The sequence below is a fragment of the Lepisma saccharinum genome, chromosome 21, assembly GCF_977018435.1.
Source record: "Lepisma saccharinum chromosome 21, izLepSacc3.1, whole genome shotgun sequence".
NCBI lineage: Eukaryota > Metazoa > Arthropoda > Insecta > Zygentoma > Lepismatidae > Lepisma > Lepisma saccharinum.
This window is the reverse complement of record NC_139249.1, coordinates 20,829,570-20,856,644: the sequence shown is the minus strand read 5'-3', so window position 1 is coordinate 20,856,644 and position 27,075 is coordinate 20,829,570. Positions and strand designations below refer to the sequence as shown.

General features: G+C 40.6%; 1 protein-coding gene across 1 annotated transcript in view; it reads right to left on the bottom strand.

Moving 5' to 3' along the window:
* Nucleotides 1–7,837: 7,837 nt before the first annotated feature.
* The window catches only part of Np (serine protease notopleural), a 116,895-nt gene continuing 97,657 nt past the window's right edge, over nucleotides 7,838–27,075 (bottom strand). Inside the window, exons 5-9 of the mRNA XM_083143144.1 lie at nucleotides 22,805–22,881; nucleotides 18,066–18,166; nucleotides 14,644–14,912; nucleotides 10,977–11,131; nucleotides 7,838–9,207 (exon numbers count right to left, since the gene is read on the bottom strand). Coding sequence (XP_082999270.1) covers nucleotides 9,046–9,207; nucleotides 10,977–11,131; nucleotides 14,644–14,912; nucleotides 18,066–18,166; nucleotides 22,805–22,881 — 764 coding nt within the window. The 3' untranslated portion in view covers nucleotides 7,838–9,045. The remainder of the gene's footprint in view (nucleotides 9,208–10,976; nucleotides 11,132–14,643; nucleotides 14,913–18,065; nucleotides 18,167–22,804; nucleotides 22,882–27,075) is intronic.

The following is a 27,075-nucleotide window of genomic DNA, read 5'->3' as shown; positions in this document are numbered from 1 at the left end:
ATCAACATCAGTGAACGTTGAAAACATTGCGAAAGCAGAGACATTGTTGAAACAAGATTTCGATTCGAAGTTTGTCGATTCGTGAAATGGCAGCTAAACTGAATGCTGATGTAGCAATTTTCAAAAAGAGACACAAAAAAAGACGTGAACTGCTTCATGATGGTTGGTTTCTCCTACAGGATAACGCTAAGCCACATGTGGCACGACAAGCTATGGCAGCTTTGGAGAAAATTGGTGGGAAGTCTCTAGACCATCCTCCATACAGCCCAGACCTCGCACTCTGCTATTTCTGGGCGTTTCCAACACTTAAGAATGAGTTACGCGGAAGGACGTTTAGCACGGACCAGTAAGTGAAAGCTGTCACATGCACTACCTTACACCAACTCCCTGAAAATGGTCTGCAACATGTGTTTGAGAAGCCAGTGCATCACTGGAATTGTTGTATAGAGTGTGAAGGGTGCTATTTCGAAAAGGAAACTCACTCCAACCGTCGTACTAACTCGGGCTCGGAATAGTAATCTCAGTCCACGAACTTTCGGAACAACCCTCGTATATATATATAAATTATTATGATATGGATATAATGTTATTAAATATAAATGTCAATTTATTACTAAATATTTTTTAAAAACATTGTTATTATTATATACACGTAAAGGAATTAATTTTTTACTTGTAATTATATCAGATATTTGGAAAGTAGCAAAACAACCCCATTACTAACTGCTTGAAGATGTCATTAAATTACGAAATAGTTTTATTATGTATAAGCTTTTGTTTAGTTTTTGCTCTATTAATATAAGACTATTAAAATTTAAAATTATATTTAACTTGCATTATTTTACTTTTCTTGTGCGCATGTTGTTATTGGTGTAATGTAGATTTATTAATTATCTCTTGAAGGTGTGTGTGTGTGAGAGAGAGAGAGAGAGAGAGAGAGAGAGAGAGAGAGAGAGAGAGAGAGAGAGAGAGAGAGAGAGAGAGAGAGAGAGAGAGAGAGAGAGAGAGAGAGTGAGTGTGTGACAGAAAGCATTACACTCACAAACACGCTGTTTTGTGTGTGTTTTCGATATTATCCTTAGTAATGTACATAAGAAGTCAAAATTAATTGCTTATATTTTGAATTTATAACAAAACTTCCTCCCGGGAAATTTTTGCTGGGGGTGATTTTTGAGGTCAATATTGTTTGTGGGGGGAAATCCCCCCTGTTCCTCCCAGGATTTCGCACCCTGAATCTATCTTATCAAACATTTTCAACGTCGTAATTAGCCAAAAATAACAGAAAAGCAACGTAAACTTAAACAAATACAAAATGCTCATTCTCTATGGAATGCATTTTTTTGGGGTGATGCACTTAAACGTTTGGTCTGAGATACAGAGTTTATTTAGCTTAGACGAAACGTTTAAGTACATCATCAAAGGAGATGCATTCTGGTGCATCAGAACGCATCAACTGATGCATTGAAGTGCATCTCGACTGAAAGGAATCCTCACTTGAATCAAATGATACACTTTGGTGTTTCTTTCACGACATATAAAAATGCACCCAAATGCATCAAAAGTGAATCTCATTCTTTGAAGAAGCCATAAACCACCCTTTAGTGCATCAATCGATGCATTGTGGTACATCAATCGATATGATGCATTTAGTTCTCTGAGTGTACTTGTTATCGTACTTATCTGTATACTTTTGTTCCCATAAGACATTGCGCAGGGCAATCTAAATAGATGGACGAGCAATTTCAAGAACGTTGTAGGAGAATTACGCTGTTATTAAAAATTGAAAAAAAAAGTATGTAGTAGAAATTGCCTCGAAAAAAATATGGTAAGGAATGCATACCGAACACGCTTTTTAATGAACTCTGGTATGCATATTCATGCATAAGATTCGCACGATTCATTCATTAAAAAATACTTTGTTCAACTAAATATGTCAGACATTTCATACCCTTGTAGCAATAAGGATTTTCATTATCGGCTAATCATGTTTGTCACGTACACATCTCATCGCTTGGGATAAATACCTAAATTTTAATGCACTGGTCACCATGGGCGTAACTTGGGACCTAATTTAGAGGTGGTAGAATCAAACTGGTCCTAATTTTGAGGGGGCAGAATCAAACTGATTCTAATTTTGAGGGGGTAGAATGAAACTGGGCCAAATTTTGAGAAAGGCAGAATCAAACTGGGCCTATTCTGAGGGGGCAGAATCAAACTGGGCCTATTTTGAGGGGGCAAAATCAAACTGGGCCTATTTTGAGGGAGCAGAATCAAACTGGGCCTATTTTGAGGGGGCAGAATCAAACTGGGCCTATTTTGAGGGGGCAGAATCAAACTGGGCCTATTTTGAGGGGGTAGAATTAAATTGGGCCTAATTTTGAGAGAGCAGAATCAAACTGGGCCTAATTTTGAGAGGGGCAGAATAAAACTGGGCCTAATTTTGAGGGGGCAGAATCAAACTGGTCCTAATTTTGAGGGGTAGAATCAAACGTATCCTAATTTCGAGGGGGCAGAATGAAACTGGGCCTAATTTTGAGAGGGGCAGAATGAAACTGGGCCAAATTTTGAGGGGTAGAATGAAATTGGGCCAAATTTTGAGAAGGACAGAATCAAACTGTGCCTAATTTTGAGAGGGGCAGAATTAAACTGTGCCTAATTTTGAGGGGGCAGAAACAAACGGCCTAATTTTGAGAGGGGCAGAATTAAACTGATCCTAAGGGGTCAGAATGAAACTGGGCCTAATTTTGAGAGGGGCAGAATGAAACTGGGCCAAATTTTGAGGGGTAGAATCAAACTGGCCCTAATTCTGAGGGGGCAAAATCAAACTGGGCCTATTTTGAGGGAGCAGAATCAAACTGGGCCTATTTTGAGGGGGCAGAATCAAACTGGGCCTATTTTGAGGGGGTAGAATTAAATTGGGCCTAATTTTGAGAGAGCAGAATCAAACTGGGCCTAATTTTGAGAGGGGCAGAATGAAACTGGGCCTAATTTTGAGAGGGGCAGAATCAAACTGATCCTAAGGGGTCAGAATCAAACTGGGCCTAATTTTGAGAGGGGCAGAATTAAACTGGGCCAAATTTTGAGAGGAGCAGAATCAAACTGGCCCTAATTTTGAGGGGGCAGAATCAAACTGGTCCTAATTTTGAGGGGTAGAATCAAACGTATCCTAATTTCGAGGGGGCAGAATGAAACTGGGCCTAATTTTGAGAGGGGCAGAATGAAACTGGGCCAAATTTTGAGGGGTAGAATGAAATTGGGCCAAATTTTGAGAAGGACAGAATCAAACTGTGCCTAATTTTGAGAGGGGCAGAATTAAACTGTGCCTAATTTTGAGGGGGCAGAATCAAACGGCCTAATTTTGAGAGGGGCAGAATTAAACTGATCCTAAGGGGTCAGAATGAAACTGGGCCTAATTTTGAGAGGGGCAGAATGAAACTGGGCCAAATTTTGAGGGGTAGAATCAAACTGGCCCTAATTCTGAGGGGGCAAAATCAAACTGGGCCTATTTTGAGGGAGCAGAATCAAACTGGGCCTATTTTGAGGGGGCAGAATCAAACTGGGCCTATTTTGAGGGGGCAGAATCAAACTGGGCCTATTTTGAGGGGGTAGAATTAAATTGGGCCTAATTTTGAGAGAGCAGAATCAAACTGGGCCTAATTTTGAGAGGGGCAGAAAAAAACTGGGCCTAATTTTGAGGGCATAGAATGAAACTGGGCCTAATTTTGAGAGGGGCAGAATCAAACTGGGCCTAATTTTGAGAGGGGCAGAATCAAACTGATCCTAAGGGGTCAGAATCAAACTGGGCCTAATTTTGAGAGGGGCAGAATTAAACTGGGCCAAATTTTGAGAGGAGCAGAATCAAACTGGCCCTAATTTTGAGGGGGCAGAATCAAACTGGTCCTAATTTTGAGGGGTAGAATCAAACGTATCCTAATTTCGAGGGGGCAGAATGAAACTGGGCCTAATTTTGAGAGGGGCAGAATGAAACTGGGCCAAATTTTGAGGGGTAGAATGAAATTGGGCCAAATTTTGAGAAGGACAGAATCAAACTGTGCCTAATTTTGAGAGGGGCAGAATTAAACTGTGCCTAATTTTGAGGGGGCAGAATCAAACGGCCTAATTTTGAGAGGGGCAGAATTAAACTGGGCCTAATTTTGAGGGGGCAGAATCAAACTGGGCCTAATTTTGAGAGGGGCAGAATCAAACTGAGCCTAATTTTGAGAGGGGCAAAATTAAACTGGGCCTAATTTTGAGAGGGGCAGAATCAAACTGGGCCAAATTTTGAGAGGGGCAGAATCAAACTTAGCCTAATTTTGAGGGGGCAGAATCAAACTGGGCCTAATTTTGAGAGGGGCAGAATTAAACTGGGCCTAATTTTGAGAAGGGCAGAATTAAACTGGGCCTAATTTTGAGAGGGGCAGAATCAAACAGCCTAATTTTGAGAGGGGCAGAATCAAACTGGGCCTAATTTTGAGAGAGGCAGAATCAAACTGGGCCTAATTTTGAGAGGGGCAGAATTAAACTGGGATTAATTTTGAGATGCGCAGAATCAAACTGGGCCTATTTTGAGGGGGCAGAATCAAACTGGGCCTAATTTTGAGAGGGGCAGAATTAAACTGGGCCTAATTTTGAGAGGGGCAGAATTAAACTGGGACTAATTTTGAGAGGGGCAGAATTAAACTGGGCCTAATTTTGAGAGGGGCAGAATCAAACTGAGCCTAATTTTGAGAGGGGCAGAATCAAACTGGGCCTAATTTTGAGAGAGGCAGAATCAAACTGGGCCTAATTTTGAGAGGGGCAGAATTAAACTGGGATTAATTTTGAGAGGCGCAGAATCAAACTGGGCCTATTTTGAGGGGGCAGAATCAAACTGGGCCTAATTTTGAGAGGGGCAGAATTAAACTGGGCCTAATTTTGAGAGGGGCAGAATTAAACTGGGCCTAATTTTGAGAGGGACAGAATCAAACTGAGCCTAATTTTGAGAGGGGCAGAATCAAACTGGGCCTAATTTTGAGAGAGGCAGAATAAAACTGGGCCTAATTTTGAGAGGGGCAGAATTAAACTGGGATTAATTTTGAGAGGCGCAGAATCAAACTGGGCCTATTTTGAGGGGGCAGAATCAAACTGGGCCTAATTTTGAGAGAGGCAGAATCAAACTGGGCCTAATTTTGAGAGGGGCAGAATTAAACTGGGATTAATTTTGAGAGGCGCAGAATCAAACTGGGCCTATTTTGAGGGGGCAGAATCAAACTGAGCCTAATTTTGAGAGGGGCAGAATCAAACTGGGCCTAATTTTGAGAGAGGCAGAATCAAACTGGGCCTATTTTGAGGGGGCAGAATCAAGCTGAGCCTAATTTTGAGAGGGGCAGAATCAAACTGGGCCTAATTTTGAGAGGGGCAGGATCAAACTAGGCCTAATTTTGAGGGCGTAGAATCAAACCTGGGGCTTAAGTTTGGGGGAAGAGATTCGAAAATTTTTTCCATCCAATAAAAACAGCGTCCATGGTTATTTGCTAAATAACGGTTAAGGTTGCGAAATCAAAGTATTACTCTTTATTACTTTGTTCCTTAGGTGGCCTAACTTGTAAAATTTTAATAAACCTGAAAATTTAGGGGGGCAAGTGCCCTCTCTTGCCCCCGCCAATTTACGCCGATGCTGATCACGAACGCACATCATGTCTGTTACTTTTTAGAAACGAACAAGAACTAAACAACTCGGAAACAACAGACAAAAACATTTCCTTTGGCAAACTCGCAGATTATCTTCACATGGCCAATCTTCGCTCTGATTGGTTGATCCACAGAATCCAGTCCAGGTAAACCAGTTGCAATTAGAACATGGCCTATTCCTCAAAACCAGTCAAGCAGCCAGGCCGGCGGCCATGTTTTCCACCCAGGTGGCCAGTTCAGCGCCAACTAGGGCATTCCTATTACTATACTGAATTTCCAGTTCCGTGTGATTCGGCCTTTAGAATAAATATTATGGGGAAGAAGGTTTGTCCTGGTAGAAGAGTTGATTTGGCCTATTTTATGTCGTTTTTCTGCCACTTTTGGGAAATCGCGTCGATGAGAATGAGTGATGATATAATGAATTTGATGAAGGAACACACTCAAAGAACACCCGTGCGCAGGCCTAGATTCGAACCCTGGACCCCTGGCTTCGTAATAAGCTGTGCTAACCACTACACCTAGGAGGTCGGCGCAAAGTCGTTAACGGAAGAACTTCTGCCCGAGATCTCCAAGCCCAGAAATCGAAGCCGGTTCTCCGGCATGGCGCCCAACCTGTTTCTACTCACAATTATTTTCTATGTACACTCACCGGCAATAAAAATGGGACACATAGATCTTAAAATGCTATCTTTCTTGCAATGTGTTGTGTGTTGCCTAACTCTAGAAGTTACCATTGAAAATTTGCTATTAATATCCACTTATCGCCGTGGAGTTAGGCAACACACAACGCTTTGCATTTCAGGATCTGTGTGTCCCATTTTTTTCCGGTGACTGTACTTCTATTGGCATTCCCTACATCTCGCCTTTCAATTTTTTGCTAACGGGACTGGCTATTTTGTTACCTACAAAGTCCACTTTATGCTTATGCACACTAATCGGGACTGATAGATATATCCAAACCATTGTGCGATGTGCCTCCATTTGGTATTGTACCCGGGATTCTTTACTTTATCATGTATTGTTTTCACATATCCTTCACATTTTTGGCTAAAACTGAAAAAAATAAAGCATGTTCTATGGTAAGAACTGGATAGTTTTTCACAAAAAAATATTAGATTAGCATTATTTGCAACATATTTCTCTTATTTTATACTTGCTAGTCTTTAGCATCACACCTGCAAAAATACCAACCATTACTGGTTTGGCTTCCTTCATATCAAATGTGAATGTTACGTTCTATTCACAGTACTTCATTGGTACACGATGATTGATAGTGAAAAGACAGTACATGATATATTTTAAATATTTTCGATTTCAGCACGCAGAAATACATATAAGAGCTAAAATTGTTCTTAAAGTTTTATCTTCACAGGCCTATGATATTACATGTAACCATGTAACGCAATAAATAATTTTCAGTCTAATATTCACTTCTCACAGGAGGAGTGGTACACCACTGCCTCCTTCCGAACGGCCATTAAAAATACGAGATAGAGTAAAAACCTTAAAAGTTCGACAAAAATTACAGTACAGGCTGTAAACAGCTCAAATTCACATGAGGTATCGACTGTTATTTACAAAACGGCCTCAAGGCTGCAACACTGATCAAGATGGCGCCTCCTGCATACACATTCACCAGCGAAACGCAGTTGTTTCTTGCCCTCTGGAAGCCTAAAACTTATAGGCATTCTACGGCAAATGCATGCTACCACGCCAGCAAGTTTATAAGTAAAGGAGGAAGTTGAACAATGGCCTCAGTGCGCACGCAGGTGGGTGGAAAGACCTTCGCGGTGGTTCATAAGTGACTTCACATAGATTTCAAATGTTGTTGTTCTTGAGGTACGCAAATACTAACTCAGACTTGAAAATATATGTGGATCTATGCTAAAATGTAGCAAACCTGTACAACTTTGCATGCAGAAATCTACCAGATAAAAAAAAATTGAGGTTTTCATTTGTCTAACCCTCGTACAATGGAACCTTGCTTTTACATTTTTCACACGACCAAGGTAAAAAAAAAGAAAAGATAGGAAAACATAAAATCTGGATTTTGATTTACACGTTGATTCGCTGAAACCATGAAAATTGTGGGTTTCCTTAGAAAATATTTGTCATGGAACTCATGACAATAATAAAGAAAATTAACAAACTATTTTAAAATTTATTTCTCATCTGTACAGCACATAATACTAAGTATAAAGTTCATATATTCCACATTCGAAAACCGTATAACAGTACTTTTTTTTTACAAAATTATTTCTGTCCAGCAAAGCTGTACTATTGTTTTAAAAAACATATAAACCCCAATGGCACATACATATGTGAGAGGGGGCAACAACACATCACATCACAATATTCAGTCGTCTACACAATGGTATGTTTATAAAATAAACATTCGTCTTCACTTAATGGTAGAATATAATATTGTTGAGAGAGAGAATAGAGGAGATTTTTTTTAAAAAAATGCTTAGAATATAAAATAAATTATTGAAAATAAATTACAAACCACTTTACACGCACACTTATATGAACACACAAAAACATACAGCATTGTTGTTTATCCTCGTTGTGATAATGTTCTACAAAAGTGCATTGTTGAAAGACAAGAGTTAACACAGTTGTAATAAAACAAGGCACACAAGTGTCGATTGTTCCTCGCTGTTAACTTCACAACAATAACAACTTGAATGATTGTTTGTATACTTAGGCAACAATATAAAACATAACAATAAATAGCAGCACTGGGTGTAGGAACTTCCTTCTTCAACACAATTGTAGAATTCTACACTTCTCATTGGCATTTTTACAAATTTTGTTTTGTTCAGTACCATTTAATGTGTTACAAAAATTTAGTGTTTTTTTCATGAGCTGTATAACTATGAGGCACTAAGATCAGAAAACATGGCTGATGGCTGATATAAGTTTCATACATTACGTTATACTTGATGCAATTTTTTTTAAAGGAAAAGCCGATAAAGAGTATCCATTTTGTAAAAAAAACTTTGAAGTGTTTATTTTTTTTAATATAAGAGATTGCTAACCCGATATTTTGCAGTGATTAAAATAGTAATTGTTAAAACATTACATGCAAACATTACTGTGTTCGTAAAAAACTGAAAACCAATCAGAATAATGTACACTAAGCAGCATTTCCAAATAACATTCTTCATTAAGTTACCCACATGTATAAAAAAAATTGCTGCATGTTATGGCCTTGTAAGTCCATTATAATATTAAAAATTTGTACCCTTTGTCTGCAGCCTGGTAAGATCTTCATAGAGATTTGTGTTTTTCTTTTTTGTCAAAATCCGGGTCACTCCTGAGCTCTCATTTGCAGTTATCTAGATTCGTTATTGGCTAATTCACGTATCTTCCTCAAAATTGCAATATCTGATTGATCCAATCCCTGAATTCCGATATGCGAGTGTAGACTCCTGGTTGATTGGGCTCTGCGCATCCAATGCCCCAAGAAATGATTCCTGCAAGAAGCCATCGTCTGTCGTCCCTTTGGATCACTAAAGGCCCACCTGAGTCGCCCTTCAATGGAAAAGAAAGAAAATAAAATAGTAAAATTAAACCAAAAAGGAATAGTAAAATAGAGATTTCACGTTTCATAACAATATGATCAAAATTAATTTGCTAGGAAATATACTCAAGAAAAATACTTCAGGATTAGGGGACAATTTTACTTATGAAATTACAATGTCTGGCTTCAGGAAATCATATGGACCTATTCTTCAGATTAAGTGCTAGTTTATGAAAACAGTTCTGATCTGGTTGCTGCACTTAAAAAATAATATTACTTTAAAAGATTATTTAAAACGACTTTATTGAAGTGAATAATTCTTTGTTGCACAACAGTACCTTTCCTTGTAAGAGAAGTTGCCAAACAAGAAAACGTTTTACTACAAGAAATTTCCTTTGCATCAAACTAACCAAAATTTGCTCAGTTATTTGTTTGCATTCAAGCTAGCTTAAAATTTTCTTGGTTTTCTGAAACAACCAGTGACAACCATTAGGGGACCATCGGGGAAAGTTCCCCCACCCTGTCTACCCAGAGAAAATAAAGTATCCTTGCCCCCCACCCCAGTCTCTGCTACTGGAAACAATATTAATTAATTGAAATTTAATTATGTTTTCAACTGTCAAAATAAGCTTTTTGCTTTTATAAATCGAAATGAATTATACCAATATTCTAGGAGGAGTACAATGGTGTAGCCAGATTTCTTTTCAGGTAAGGAATGTACAATGTTCAATAAAAAGAAATATAAACAAAACAATGTCTTGGTAAGATGTTATGGGATAGTACTGAAATAACAATTTGTAACGTACCAATCAGTATTTATATAAATTGCGTCCATGGAAGTCATACAACATTACTATTTCGGGGATTTTATCCAACTCTTTAAAACGAATTAATTATTTACTGTGCAACTAAACCCAATCAAGAAATGTTCATTTTTTAAAAAAAAAAGAAAGCTACAATACAAAGCATGCAAAGAAGAACCACTTTTATTTCTGTAAAATAATTCATTCCTGTAATATCAGAGTTTCGGGAGGGACCTGGAGAACCCATACCTGGCTATGCATCCGGGGTTTAAGCTAACCATTTTAATTCCCTTTTCCCCTTGTGACATCACGGCAGTCTTCATTTTATGTTGCGCAGCTCTTTAACGATGACATTTTGACTGCATGCTGTCAGCATTTTGTGTTGAGTAGTTTTTTGTGTTGGATTTTGTCTGCATCCTGTCATCATTTTATGTTGATGATGTATTTTGTCTGCATTCTGTCAGCATTTTATGTTGAGTAAGTCTTTTATGTTGAATTTTGTCTGTACGCTGTCAGCATTTTGTGTTGAGCAGTTCTTGACTTTCTATTTTGTCTGCAATCTGTAAGCATTTTGTGTTTATTACTTCTTTACATTGAATTTTGTCTGCATTTTGTGTTTATTAATTCTTTGTAAGTTTTATTTTGTTTGCATCCTGTCTATTGTTTATAAATGAGTGTTCATTCCAAATAACTCAATTTTTCGCTTGTTTTATATTAATCACCCGGATTTTATTTCTGCTATTGATTATCAAAATAATAAGCATTTTTTAAAAAAAAATTGAAAATAAATGTTGCCGACTGATCAGATTGATCGATCCGCTCTCTCCCTCGTGATGCCCATTGCAGTCTGTTTTTAGTGTTGGTTAGTTCTCTCTCAAAACTTTAGTGAGCTTTAGGACCCAATCAAAAGTGTGAGCTGACAAGTATCACCAAGGTCAAATACAGAGTTTTCTTCAGCTCTGCCATAAGTTACTGACCTCGCAGGAATCGAAGCCTCCCTTCTTCCAGCCAGCGCAGATGAAGATGCCTGGGATGTGCTCGATGTATCCGGCCGACCTGTACATCGCCTCGCACGCGGAGTTGTTTATCACAGGAACCGCAACTTCTTGCAGGACACTGGGCAGTGGACCATCTACAACAGAAGAACATGAATATATATTATTCATACTCAGCTGGCACACTCCATAAGCATCCACTCATCCGCTTCATTGCCTCCATGTTGGCTCATACAAGCATCCACCCACCTACCTCCAACTCAACCAAGCATCCCCCTCCAGTTTGAAATTTGCACTTCGAACATGGATTTCACACCATTTCATATCTGGTCAATAATGTCTGAGAAGTAAAGGCATGGTAATGATTGTAACGATATAAATGTTACTGGAGACCTTACAGAAGAGTTAATTCAACAGGCGCAGAAAAGATTTCAAGATGGTGTGATAAAATGACGTTATGTTTACGTTTCACCAGAAGAAATTAAAGTTTTCAAGAACGAAGACCTGAAAGATGCTGTACAGATGGAAAGAAAGGATGAGGAATTTTGAGGAAGGGAAGTTGAACCTTCTCCGCTTTAAAATACGGCTCTTTCTTAGTAAAGCTTATAATGATGTCTCGCATATTCCTTAGGGCAGAAGGTTAACCGATGCCCCATGGTCTAAACCACCGGGCCCGGACCGCGAGAGGTTCTTCTGAAGTTTGCAACTTGCAGCCCGATCTGACAACCACCTGGAAAGATGGCTCTTGTTCGGGGTTCACCAGCGATAAATAGGAAATCCCTTCTCGGCAGTGATAGTGAGAATTCAAAGTCGCTGAGAGGGGACTGTCACCAAATTTGAATTGCAACCTTGGGGCCGTTCTCGAGTTACGGCCGGAAGGGTAAAGCGACTTTCAGCCTGATCGAACTAACACTCTGGATGATTATTTATTTATTTATAATAGAATTCAAGCTTACATATTAATTAACGTATAAAGTTTAAAAAAAATAGAAAGCTATTTACGAGTGGAATGTTTGGGACCGGGGCGCGCATTGTTTTTTCCAGTCAACTTGGGAATGCGGGTTCATTTCTTGCTCTCTGATTGGCTGTTGGAAATTTACGGTGCTCTGATTGTGAGAATATCTTACTTGCGCTGTACGTTAGGTTAGATTAGAAAACAGAAATTTTCGCTGAAAAATAGGAAATAAGATATCCTTACAATCAGAGCACCGTAACATTCCAACAGCCAATCAGAGAGCAAGAAATGAACCCGCATTCACAACTTGACTGGAAATAAAATTCGCGACCGGGGCATTGACTTTTAAAAAAACCGCGGGGTCACAAAGGTTGAGAACCACTGGTATAAATGGTAAAGATTAAGAGTCAATACAATATGCAATTGTTTCGTCACGACAGGATGGAAGTTGTGGGGATTTCAGTTGTTTTTTTCAAAAAGGTTCCTAGCAATCGCTATTTACTCCTGACTGTAGAGCATCCACAGGATATGGGCAAACCCATTGATTTATTTACATCCCACCCCCAATTTTCTGAACACTCACTTAAAATTTTCAGAAGTCTAATTTATGGTAGGTTTGGCTCTAAATATTCCTTTACACCTCCCCTAAAATCGATGTTAAACCCACCCAGGTGGAAAATTCTGAATAAACTTCTGTGAAAACCTTCCTTTTCATAAGAAAATAGATCAAATAGACTAGTTCTAGAGAAGAGTGCCACTTTGAAGTTTAAAAAAATAATGTCTTATTGTTATACAGTGCGTTCGTTTTGGCTCTGGGCCGAGATAGCGAGTGACATGGCGCAGATGCCGGCATTTTCGTCCCGTAACGTCCCGCTTATTTACGCACATATCTTTAGCATGTAGACAATTATATTTATATTGCATAACTAGTACTGACAATGTTACAAGAGTTGTTCAAAGTTGTTCGCGTGCTATCTCGGCCCAGAGCCAAAACGAACGCACTGTAGTTAGATACGATTGAAGGGTTAGCTGAAAGAAGAACGTAACTCAGAAAATAGAGTTTGTACAAGATCTATCTACATCAGTGGCGCAACCACAGGGGGGGTCATTGCCCCCTCCCCAAACCTCGGACAAAATTGAGTTCTAGGGGGGGGGGGGGCAAACATGACGGCCAAGTGTACCTGCAGGAGACAATTACCGCCCATAACTTCAAATTTTATGCAAATAATAATACTTTTCGTAAAAATTTCTACATCGCTTCCCTCGCAATGCCTGCTTTTCTTCGTCTTATCAAGTTCAGTACCGTAGCTAAGGGACGGCGGGAGTCGGCCCTGGACGCCGAAATGAAAATAAGTTGTAAAATCGATTGATTGATTTGTGGTTTTAAGTCCACTTTGCGCACAGAAAAGCTAATATTGACTGGACCTACAGTTTAAAGTGGGATCCGAACCACTGTGCCATGTGTCTCCAGCGGGTATGATGACAAGGCGACACTGCACCATCGGGGAGGCACAAAAGTCGTAATAGAGAGAATGCATTGGCGTCCCGTGAAATTATTTGTGCCCTATTAAATCAATATTGATTTCAGCCTGCAAAAAAAATTAATCCAAAAATTCCCCCAGACGTTTATCCTGGTATTTGCCCCCTCCCACAAAACTTCGTGGTTGCGCCTGTGATCTGCACCCTACACACATCATTTGATAGAATTTGAGGCAGGCAGTGATTTTTTCTGGGAAGAAAACGTTCCGGTACTCTTCAACTTAGTGTGTTCTTGTGTTCCTTATATGAACACTTAAAATATTATGGTATATTCATAAATTATCACATGTAAAAAGGTGGTAGAACGGCGTACCATGGGGTGCCGCCAGAAAAGAAAAACACTCTTTGCAGGTCAATATACAGTAAAACTTCTCCTAACGGACACCTCTGAATAACGGGCACTTCTAAATTACAGACATTTTTAAATTCCCCGGAAGAAATACATGGGGTTTAATGGCAATATTACTTCTCAATAACGGACATTCTCAATAACGGACGCGGACACTGAAAACTACATCTCCAACGCAAATAAAACTTCTTAAGAACGGACAGCCTGAAAGAAAACGGTCGCAATTCCTGGAATTCGTTACAACAATGGCCAGTATTTCGAACTAGCGCGCATTGTTTCATGTTATACCGAACGTATTTCCTCTTAAAAGTGCAGACAGTGGACAGTATTCTTTATGGTTATCTATAGAAAGTGTGTCATTTTGAATGCAGTAATTTAACAAAGGATTACACTACATGAACTGTTTCTTTCCTTTTTGAAATTTGTAATGTATGTAGGGATACTTTAGTAAATTTAAATTCACCGTATGTAGTACAGTATTTTGTTCCTTGAATGTAGGGAAAAAGAAGCATTATGTTCGTAAACTACGTACTGTAATAGGCTTATCCTATTGTGTAACATCCTACACTTTTTTTCTGAATAGCGGACACTTCTTAATAACGGACATTTATTTTCCCCAAGGCCTGTACGTTATTGAGAAGTTTTACTGTATATAAATATTGTTACATTCCAGCAAATGATACAGGGTGCAGATAGTATTCATTCATTGTTTCCAAACTCTTATTTTCGGATACTTAGGTATCATGATATCAAATATACGAGTAGCGGGGGGAAATGTCTGCTCCAATCTCCTGTTCCTGACTCACCTTCGTAGAGTCGTCCCCATCCAGTGACGTAGGCGGTTTCCCCGATGAAGTGCTTGTCGTCCTCCGGGATGCAGATGGGAATGATGTTGGGCTGGAAGATCACTGGCTCGTAGAAGCGTAGGAGGGCGAGATCGTACTCGAAGGTCCTGGGATCGAACTGCGGGTGCGAGGCCACGATCTGCACCCTCCTCTCTTGGTACCCGTAGGGTTCTTCCTCTGACGACAGGTCGTGCTCCCCTAGCCTCAGGAGGAGGTCGCTGGGAGGAACGCTGGAAGTAAGAAAGATACATTGAAACAAGCTGGACCTGCTTGTGCGGTGGATGATCAAGCTGTGCTGCATGCAACCTTTGGAGTCGTTTAGAAAGAAAGGGGAGGTAGACAGAAACAGAGAGAAGGAGAGAGAGGATAGGGGGATAGGGAGACAAAGGTGAGAGAAAGATACGGCTAAAGAAAGATAGGTAAAACCGACACAGGCAAAGAGGAAGAGAAATACAAAGAGGATAAAGAAAGAGAAAGAGACTGGTAAAGAGGGACATGGATAGAAAAAGAAGAGCAGAGAGAGACAGAGGCAAGGATTGACAGAGAAAAAGGCAAAAAATTACAGAAAGAGAAAAAGGCAAGGAATGGGAGGAGAGAAAATGTCAAAGAAGGGCAAAGGGAGACAGAGGCAAACAATGACAGAGGGAGGAAAAAACAAAGAATGACAGAGAATGAAAGAGGCAAAAGATGACAGAGAGGGAAAGAGGTAAAGGATGACAAAGAGAGAAGAGGCAAAGAATGACAGAGAGAAAAGGCAAAGAATGACAGAGAAAGGCAAAGAATGACAGAGAAAGGCAAAGAATGACAGAGAAAAGGCAAAGAATGACAGAGAGAAAAGGCAAAGAATGACAGAGAGAAAAGGCAAAGAATGACAGAGAGAAAAGGCAAAGAATCACAGAGAAAGGCAAAGAATGACAGAGAAAGGCAAAGAATGACAGAGAAAGGCAAAGAATGACAGAGAAAGGCAAAGAATGACTGAGAAAGACAGTGGCAAAGAATGACAAGAGAGGAAAAAACAAAGAATGACAGAGAAAAGTAAAAGAATGACAGAGAAAGGCAAAGAATGACAGAGAAAGGCAAAGAATGACAGCGAGAAAAGGCAAAGAATGACAGAGAGAAAAGGCAAAGAATGACAGCGAGAAAAGGCAAAGAATCACAGAGAAAGGCAAAGAATGACAGAGAAAGGCAAAGAATGACAGAGAAAGACAGTGGCAAAGAATGACAAGAGAGGAAAAAACAAAGAATGACAGAGGGAGACAGAGGCAAAGAATGACAGAGAGAGAAAAAGGCAGAGCATGACAGACAGAGGCAAAGATGGACAGAGAGAGAAAGGGGAACAGAGAGAAGAAAGAGAGAGGGAGAGAAAGGATAGACACACAGACAATTAAGGACAGAGACAGAGACAGAGAGGCCAGGCAGGTAAAATGAGAGACGAATATATACAAGGAGAAAGAGGGGGGAAGGGAGAAGAGACAAGGAGACTAAAACATGATGTGATACAATAAACAATAAAGAGAAAAACAATTCTTCGAATGCTAGTTTGTAGCCCCTTTCAACATAACATACTTTAGGAGAAACGCCTAAGAAGTAAACTAATTTTAATTTTCTCCGAAATTCGGTTCAAAATTTGAAAAACGCTCTGCCTCTTGTGAAAAGTCACGGGACACAATTGCAAAAACGGTACGCAATTTTGTCATATTTTACCATGCATAAAGATCGATAATAATGATAAATTGCAGATGAATGCACAATAAATATATTTTTAAAAACTGAATTATTATAAACTAAATTAAATAGGTCAACAATGCAATACTTTTTAAACAGTCATGATCATTTATTTACTGTAGTTACATGGCAACGGATATCTCTTAGTGGTTTTACGATGTAGCAGTCGGAAGCATTTTGCCAAAAATTGTTTGTTGCACAGAACATATTTTAACATCTTCAGTCAACATTGTTATGTGCAGAGACTGGATTGCATATCTCTGGTGTGTTTGCACAAGGTAAGGAAGTGGAATGGTTGCTAAAACAAATTAGACGTTTAGAAAATAAGGATATGGTTTACAGTGTGCCAGGATATACTTCATATATCAATCAATGACTTCCCACTGTCTGTGGAATGCAGTATAAAGCAGAAACAAGTCGTACCATACTGGTGATCCTTATATTGGTGTGGAAACATGGATACCAAAGATTATCGGCCAATAATACACATCAAATGTTCCAGCGCCCACTGCAGACACCAAGAGGAAACTTAAGGTACCTGTACCCAATATGGCCTAGTACCCAATATGGCCTATTTTCTGTTTCCAAGTAGTTACATGGTTAATTGGACAGATAAAGTTATTATGTCATTTAGACTGTCCGAATGACATAATGGAACCTGTTGGTTGTAGCTATAGTTCTGTAACTAAGACAAAGAAGCAGAATAGCTGGACCTCGTCGTGATTGTGTTTTACGCGATTTAATATTGCATAGGTATGTTATTCGTTACGCATCTTCCAAGTGATGTTTATATCTATAGTCCATATTATGGTAGCTCATAATGTGTACTTTACAATAAGGTACTTAGTTTAGACTTTGGATTTAAGTCCTATTTAAAACAAACTAAAAACGAACACTATGTAAGGTGGACTCAATGTGGCCTATACAGCAATATATCGTAAAGAACATGTGCAAATGTGACATTTGTTATTCTTATGTTCAAGTAGAATGTCAGGGAGTCACTAAGGATGATGAAGGGACTTTCATTTGTCCAGACTGTGATGTGTAATCCATGGTCATCTGGTGACAAGTTATGACAAGTCACTTCCTTGTTTATTGGTTTGTAAACGATGTTATTTCTTTGTATAATCTCATTATGTCGTTATGTAAATAAAACATAAGTGTATCAATGTACTTAGCTACCTATAAAAATAACATTCTAGTACTTTCTTTACAATTTCTGTTGAATTTTGTGATGTGAAAGAAGAAAATATATTACTAGGCCATATTGGGTACATATGTACCCAATATGTCCTAAACGGTAATTTTTAACAAAATCTAAACTGCACCCATGTTATTATTTGGAACTGCCTCCAATTTTCAGTAAACGTACAGAAATGTTCCCTCATTTGAATATTGCAATTAGTTTTACCATTACACCATTAGGAACAATCGCAAATCTTAGGTAGGCCATATTGGGTTCAGGTACTTTACGGAAGCGGCTCGCGGGATTTCCATGCCAGAAGTCAGATTTCTGTGCACTTTTTCTCACACAGCGCTTCCAAATGTGCTCTCGTGTAATTCCGGATGTCTTCGTGTACTTCCGGCGTTCATTTCTAGAAATGTTACTACCGCTGTGTTATGTATACAATGGCGATTGTATTATTGCTCGTACTTACTTCTCTACACAGTGAGCTGCAGTAATGGCCCAGTTTTCATTCAGCAGCGCCGCTCCACACTTGTGGAGGTAAGTAGAAGTTCTCCATTGCCGTAAGGATATCTGAAAAAATAGATATACAGTTATTGTAAGAGACATGGTTGTTTATAGTGGCATGTATTTGTTTTCATATTCTACCATTAAGCGAGATGCTTTCAAACTTCCAAAAATGAGATTTTTATGTGGGTCAAAAACGTAAACGTATCACTAAATTTCCCCCCTAACTTTGAAATACTTTTCTTGAGCAAGGTGCGTACAAGATAAAATAGTATAATAAGTATGCAATTCAGTACACTTACTGTATGAAATGTAAAATAATAATAATAACTAAAATCATTTGTGCTGGATATTCACTCATCTTGTGGATCGAGAAGGATATAATAGCAATAATAATAACACTGATATATGGAATATAACTAGCTCTTTATTTACAATAGGTATTTATTATTCAACGGCCTGGCTTCCCACTCCCGCCCTACAAAAATTTCTACCAACGCCCTTGCTGGATTATCGTCGCGATTAATCATCAATGGTTCTAGAGCCCCCCGCCATGCACAGTCCCTATTGTGGAGGTCAGCAAAGGAGTTTTTCTCATCTTCATATGCATTTGTCATTCTTTCTATTATAGAGGTGTTAGCGTGCTGCCTCTTGTTGTCATTGTACACAGTTCGGAGCACTTTTGGATGGTTGTTGCCTCCAGAGCCACCTGGCGATTGACACAGAGATTGCTCCCACGTTGAATGCTGGCCAAGAGTAAAGGAATACATTGACGACATAAACATGATTTGGAGGAAAAGGGGTCTTTGTCGTCCAGAATTCGTGATGCAAACAAACTAAGGGGGGAATGCTCTGAGCGAAGAAGCGACGGGGGCTGAGTCACGACGCTCAAAAGCTCCACCTTGAACTTGAATTTCGCGAACAGCTAAAGCGTGGCCTTGGAGCCTTACCCAACAATGACTTCTGGGAGAGTGTGCAAGAAAGAGGGCATTCAACGGAACCAGCACCTGCCGTGCATTCTAATTTCGTTGCATTGTTTCGTTCGGTGTTGGCAGTACGCTAGTTTTTTATATGGATTTCAAGTAATTAAGAGTCCTTCAGTTTAAACTATTACTACATACGCACATGTTTGTTTCATTTAGGCATTAGTCGGAAGTAACGCCCTACTATAGCTAGATACAAAATTAGTAGCTGCAGCGACGCTACATTTTTGGAAGAGTAGTTGCGGCGAAGGCTACATTTCTTTGGAAGAGTAGTTGCGGCGAAGGCTACATTTCTTTGGAAGAGTAGCTGCAGAGAAGCTACATTTGTTTTGGAAGAGTAGCTGCAGAGAAGCTACATTTGTTTTGGAAGAGTAGCTGCAGAGAAGCTACATTTGTTTTGGAAGAGTAGCTGCAGAGAAGCTACATTTCTTTTGGAAGAGTAGCTGCAGAGAAGCTACATTTCTTTGGAAGAGTAGCTGCAGAGAAGCTACATTTCTTTGGAAGAGTAGCTGCAGAGAAGCTACATTTTTTTTGGAAGAGTAGCTGCAGAGAAGCTACATTTTTTTTGGAAGAGTAGCTGCAGAGAAGCTACATTTTTTTTGGAAGAGTAGCTGCAGAGAAGCTACATTTTTTTTGGAAGAGTAGCTGCAGAGAAGCTACATTTTTTTTGGAAGAGTAGCTGCAGAGAAGCTACATTTTTTTTTGAAGAGTAGCTGCAGAGAAGCTACATTTTTTTTGGAAGAGTAGCTGCAGAGAAGCTACATTTTTTTTGGAAGAGTAGCTGCAGAGAAGCTACATTTTTTTTGGAAGAGTAGCTGCAGAGAAGCTACATTTTTTTTGGAAGAGTAGCTGCAGAGAAGCTACATTTTTTTTGGAAGAGTAGCTGCAGAGAAGCTACATTTTTTTTGGAAGAGTAGCTGCAGAGAAGCTACATTTTTTTTGGAAGAGTAGCTGCAGAGAAGCTACATTTCTTTGGAAGAGTAGCTGCAGAGAAGCTACTCTTTTGGAATAACATCTGCACCAAAGCTAATGGTATAATATAGAGTTCTGATCACTTCATTTAGGTTCCTGATGACTCTACAATAAAAAATCAGGACTGCCTATGTTCATTTCAGACTGCCACCACCTTACAGTCAGGAAGTAGAGTAAATCCTGACTGCGTGTCTATGACTTCTCATCCTCTTGTAATGCAGAAAAATGGCTTTCATCCTGTCTCTCAACTATTTGAATCCCTTTTATCCATTTCTATTGATCTGCTGTCTTCTTTCTAGCTTTCCGAAGGCCTCCCCGAGGGCGTAATGGCAACGTCACCTTGTAATGAAGTGGTCTCGCGTTCGATACCCACTTGATGCACATAGTCGCTTGGATCGGACTTTAAAACCTGTATGTCCAGTCGTGATTAGCCTACATGTGCATGAATTGGACTTAATCCTCAAGGCATCAGTTTCCTTTTCTCAGTTTTACTAGATCCTTCCATCTTGCTTACTCCCATCCTTCTCAATGTTATTTCAATCATTTCATAATTCAAACTTTTCTTCACTTTCGTTTCGCTGTTGTCTAGATATCTATAATGAAAATGGTAATACGTAGCTACGAAAATCTTGCGAATATCTGCACAATAGTGAAAGCCAGAGGCGACGATTAGGGGGACGACGAGGGAGTCAGTTGCCCCCACCTTTTTGTAAATATTGTTCTCGCACTATACTAAACCTTAGCAACCAGCGTGTCGCCCTCAAAGAAAGTAAAGTGTCAGCGTGTCGCCCTCAAAGAAAGTAAAGTGTCAGCGATTCGCCCTCAGAGAGAGTCAAGTGTCAGCGATTCGCCCTCAGAGAGAGTCCAGTGTCAGCGATTCGCCCTCAGAGAGAGTCCAGTGTCAGCGATTCGCCCTCAGAGAGAGTCCAGTGTCAGCGATTCGCCCTCAGAGAGAGTCGAGTGTCAGCGATTCGCCCTCAAAGCGAGTCGAGTGTCAGCGATTCGCCCTCAAAGCGAGTCGAGTGTCAGCGATTCGCCCTCAAAGCGAGTCGAGTGTCAGCGATTCGCCCTCAAAGCGAGTCGAGTGTCAGCGATTCGCCCTCAAAGCGAGTCGAGTGTCAGCGATTCGCCCTCAAAGCGAGTCGAGTGTCAGCGATTCGCCCTCAAAGCGAGTCGAGTGCCAGCGATTCGCCCTCAAAGCGAGTCGAGTGCCAGCGATTCGCCCTCAAAGCGAGTCGAGTGCCAGCGATTCGCCCTCAAAGCGAGTCGAGTGCCAGCGATTCGCCCTCAAAGCGAGTCGAGTGCCAGCGATTCGCCCTCAAAGCGAGTCGAGTGCCAGCGATTCGCCCTCAAAGCGAGTCGAGTGCCAGCGATTCGCCCTCAAAGCGAGTCGAGTGCCAGCGATTCGCCCTCAAAGCGAGTCGAGTGCCAGCGATTCGCCCTCAAAGCGAGTCGAGTGCCAGCGATTCGCCCTCAAAGCGAGTCGAGTGCCAGCGATTCGCCCTCAAAGCGAGTCGAGTGCCAGCGATTCGCCCTCAAAGCGAGTCGAGTGCCAGCGATTCGCCCTCAAAGCGAGTCGAGTGCCAGCGATTCGCCCTCAAAGCGAGTCGAGTGCCAGCGATTCGCCCTCAAAGCGAGTCGAGTGCCAGGGATTCGCCCTCAAAGCGAGTCGAGTGCCAGGGATTCGCCCTCAAAGCGAGTCGAGTGCCAGGGATTCGCCCTCAAAGCGAGTCGAGTGCCAGGGATTCGCCCTCAAAGCGAGTCGAGTGTCAGCGATTCGCCCTCAAAGCGAGTCGAGTGTCAGCGATTCGCCCTCAAAGCGAGTCGAGTGTCAGCGATTCGCCCTCAAAGCGAGTCGAGTGTCAGCGATTCGCCCTCAAAGCGAGTCGAGTGTCAGCGATTCGCCCTCAAAGCGAGTCGAGTGTCAGCGATTCGCCCTCAAAGCGAGTCGAGTGTCAGCGATTCGCCCTCAAAGCGAGTCAGGTGTCAGCGATTCGCCCTCAAAGAGAGTCAAGTGTCAGCGATTCGCCCTCAAAGAGAGTCAAGTGTCAGCGATTCGCCCTCAAAGAGAGTCAAGTGTCAACGATTCGCCCTCAAAGAGAGTCAAGTGTCAACGATTCGCCCTCAAAGAAAGTCAAGTGTCAACGATTCGCCTCAAAGAAAGTCAAGTGTCAGCGTATCGCCCTCAAACAAAGTCAAGTGTCAGCGTATCGCCCTCAAACAAAGTCAAGTGTCAGCGTATCGCCCTCAAACAAAGTCAAGTGTCAGCGTATCGCCCTCAAAGAAAGCCAGTGTCAGCAAGTAGGTCTCAAAGTCACTTTCAATTACGTTCATTAGTTACACTTAAATTGAATATCTTTGCTTGAGTTTGTTTTCAAGTCAACTTTATGTACAGAAAGAGGCTAGTCGTGGTTTGACCTACAGTTTGAAGTAGAATCCCAACCACTATGTGCCTCCACCGGGTATCACTGGCCTCTTTGCTTACGAGGCGGCGACGTTACCACTAGCCCGTCGGGGAGGCCCCGTTAGTAACCTTTGCGCTAAGTATCAGTTCCAGTTCTTTACTAGCACTTAACTTGACCAGATTTTGCAGAAAGTTCGATCTCACAGTGCGAATCCATCTCTTCCAGTGATCCCGTTGTTCCCTCAGAAGCTGAGACACGACCAGAGTTCAGTGACTTTCCATCTCACCAGTCAACAAACCCACTCAACTAAGCAGAAAAGTGAAAGTATCTAAGTATGGACTTACCTGCCAGGGCCACTTCCCGAAGGACGCCTTATCCCCTCCTACAATCCTGGACTCCGGGAACAGCCTCCTGCCGCACACTGCAAGAAGAACAAGACCGGTGAGCACAGCCATCTGCACACCACATAAACTCTCGGCTCTTTCTGCTCAAACATGGCGTCGGGGCGCACGGGAGCATGGGAAAGAAAAACCCGCCAACCAGCTCTTGGAACATTTATCCTTCTCTTTTTTCTCTCTTTCGTTCGTGCCTTCTTTCATTGTTGTTGCTAATTATGGTTGTTGTCTGTCTGAAGGCATTCACCCAGCAAGGAAACAAACATTCGAGTTTTACGAGGGAAGTAATTTTCGCGTGACGCCCACACGTACATTGTTGGAACTTTCAAGGGCGCCAAAATGCTGCTGCAATGTTGCCATGTAAATAGTAATTGAAGTTTCGCACTGAAGACATTAGTTCTACACCTAACGTGTGATGAATATCTGTTTCGCGAATTTTTGTCTCCACCAACATTAAGTACCTGGAGAGATTATTGGCAGCTCTTGTATTGTTTCTCTTGTGTGTGAGTGGCATCAAATTAAGTGGAAGTGGCAATAAAATGAAACATGTTTTGATTTTAATGACCAGATTAGGCAATGTCTAACGGTTGATGACTACCAAGTACTTTTAGAAATTCGTAATTAGAATCAAACTATTGCTGGTCTTGCCTGAAGTGTGTGTGTGTGTGTGGAAAAATAGTACTTTTATAAAAAAGGTATATGAACGTAACAGTGCACTCAGAGAACTAAATGCATCATATCGATTCATGCACTAAAGTGTGTTTTATGGCTTCTTCAAAGAATCAGATTCACATTTGATGCATTTGGGTGCATTTTTGTATTTCGTGAAAGAAACACCAAAGTGCATCATTTGATTCAAGTGAGGACTTATTACAGTAGAGATGCACTTCAACGCATCAGTTGATGCGTTTTGATGCACCTTGATACGTTTTGATGCACCAGAATGCATCTTTTTCGATGATGCACTTAAACGTTTCGTCTGAGCTACATAAACTCTGTAGCTCAGACCAAACGTCCAAGTGCATCATCCAAAAAGATGCAGGAAGGTGCATCAAGGAACATCAACTGATGCATTGAAGTGCATCTCGACTGAAAAGAATCCTCACTTGAATCAAATGATGCACTTTGGTGTTTCTTTCACGATATACAAAAATGCACCCAAATGCATTAAATGTCAATCTGATTCTTTGAAGAAGCCATAAAACACACTTTAGTGCATCAATCGATATGATGCATTTAGTTTTCTGTGTGGAATCACGTCATCTCTTTAGCAGGCAGTGTTTTATTTTATCATATTTTCAAGTATCTGACATTCATTGTTTTAAGGAAATTTGGTTCCATGGGGAGTTATTGCCCCATAACAACCCAACCCCTTCGTTCCGAACATCAATATTTCTCTTGAAACGAAGAAAACCCTTCCAGGGATTGATGAAAACTTTCCTCTACAACGAGGTTCTGAGCCTCCTTGGAGGAATGGTGTTTACCACGACACTTGCCATTTATTGGTCGCAAGGCATCGCCACAAGGTGGGAGAAGTGGGCTCTACCCATCGTGAAATAATCTCAGCTCATTCTCCTGTCCACCCAAATACCACACCATACGAGAAAAATTTCATAACGCCTATAAATATTTTAACACGACTACTGCTAGTAGATCTAGGAACACTCGTATATACAGAGGATAGAAAAAGAGTTCAAGATATGCAGAGATAAAGAGGAAGATATAGAGAGAAAGACATACAAAGAAAGGAAGATAGAGAGAAGACATACAAAGAGAGAAGAAAAGCGAGAAGAAGGAAGGTATAGAGGGGAAGATATAGAGAGAAAGATATGCAAAGAGAGAGACTGAAAGCAAGAAGAAATGAGGTATAGAAAGGAAGATATAGAGAGAAAGACATACAAAGAGAGAGAGAGAGAGAGTGAAAGCAAGAAGAAGTAAGGTATAGAGATTAAGTTATAGAGAGAAAGACATACAAAGAGAGAGAGAGTGAAAGCAAGAAGAAGTGAGGTATAGAGATTAAGTTATAGAGAGAAAAACATACAAAGAGAGAGAGAGTGAAAGCAAGAATAAGTGAGGTATAGAGATTAAGTTATAGAGAGAAAGACATACAAAGAGAGAGAGAGAGAGAGAGAGTGAAAGCAAAAAGAAGTGAGGTATAGAGAGGAAGATATAGAGAGAAGGACATACAAAGAGAGAGAGAGAGAGAGAGAGAGAGAGAGAGAGAGAGAGCAAGAAGAAGTGAGGTATAGAGATTAAGTTATAGAGAGAAGGACATGCAGAGAGAGAGAGAGAGAGAGAGAGAGAGAGAAAGAGAGAGAGAGAGAGAGAGAGAGAGAAAGCAAGAAGAAGTGAGGTATAGAGAGGAAGATATAGAGAGAAAGACATACAAAGAGAGAGAGTGAAAGCAAGAAGAAGTGAGGTATAGAGAGGAAGATATAGATGTATAGAGAGGAAGATATAGATAGAAAGACATACAAAGAGAGAAGGAAAGAGAGAATAAGGGAGGTATATTGAGACAGACATACAAGGAGAGAAAGAAAGCAAGAAGGGAGGTATAGAGATTAAGATATAGAGAGAAAGACATACGAAGAGAGAGTGAAAGCAAGAAGAAGTGAGGTATAGAGAGGAAGATATAGAGGGAAAGACATACAAAGACAGAAGGAAAGAGAGAAGAAGGGAGGTATAGATCGGAAGAGTTAACAACACATACAAACACAGAGAGAGGGGGTGGAGGGAGGGAGAGATACAGATAAGTGTAGATAGCCAAAGGAAAATACAGTGGGATAAAGAAATGGAAGAGATAGAAAGACATGCAGAGAGATAGAGGGAAATACATGCACAAAGGAAGAGAAAGATAGAGAGAGAGAGAGAGAGAGAGAGAGAGAAAGGGTGTTGTAATCTTAGCAGCCATAACAATCGAAGCAGAGCCAGCTGAAAATACCCCTTCCACGCCACTTACTGAGAATTACAAATGTGAGATTTTAACCTGGTGGAAACCTACTGCAGATTAATACGTAATGCATACATACGAGTGACATACAGGGTTATCTGATTATAACATACAGATGACAATTATAAAGAGTGCGTCACGGGAAACGGACGGTTTTGAAATGGAGAATTCGAAGCAGGGTGGCATTGAACTCTCTCGGCCATGCCATTTTCGGCTCGGTTCGACGTAACAGCAGTACATGCAATATCAGTTGCATCATGCCGCCGTACACATTTGAGCATCCTGTGTTCGCATACGATAGTTTCGTGAAGAGGTGAATGGCCACATGAAGCTCGATATTGAAGCGGCGTCGAAAGAGCCACTGTGTTTCAATAAGCGACTCGCCACTTTTACACGAAACTGTTACTGCTGTTACGTCAAGCCAAGCCGAAAATGACATGGCCGAAAGAGTTCAATGCCACCCTACTTCCATCTATCCCCTCACCCTGCTTCGAATTCTTCATTTGAAAACCGTCCGTTTCCCGTGACGCACCCTGTAGATATCAGCCAGCAAACCTGAGGAATTTCCTTTTGGGCGTGACACAGTGTCACCTGCATAATTTTCTCTTCGCGTATTAAGACTTAAAGGGAGTGAAAACAGTAAAGTGTTACCGAGTTGATTTATTAAAATAAACTATAAAGTCCTTTCTTTGTGTAATAAGATAAAGCCATTCGATTATCACATAAATGGTAGTCTGTGAAACCAGTTTTATTGAAAAGATAAATAATTTGATCATATCACGTGGGATATAAAAACAATGAATAAAAGTCTAACAAAGCTGTAAGTTAAATAGGATCACAACGCAAGCTCACCTGTTATTTTCATTACCCTGCGTTCTATCTGATAGTATTTAGGGAACTTACACTGTAAAACATTGACTGTGGAAATGACAATCGAACGGCGAAATCAAGACCAAAAGCCGCTTTGTGTTAGAACTCTGTCGGCAACTTCCCATCTGAGATTACCCATTCCCAATAAACGAACCAGGGTATCCTACGTGACAGACAGACTCTCTACCGATTTGATCACCGCGGATTGGAGTTGAGATGAAGTATATACCAAGCCATGATCAGAATATAAAGAGACAGCACACCAAGTTCTCGCCTCAAGGTAATACCCCCTCTCTGCCTTCTCACTCTATTTCTGTTGCAGTCATTGTGGCACATACAATATACTTACAATAAAATATTGTTGTTTTCTTTAATCCGCAATTGCAGGTTTTATAGATTT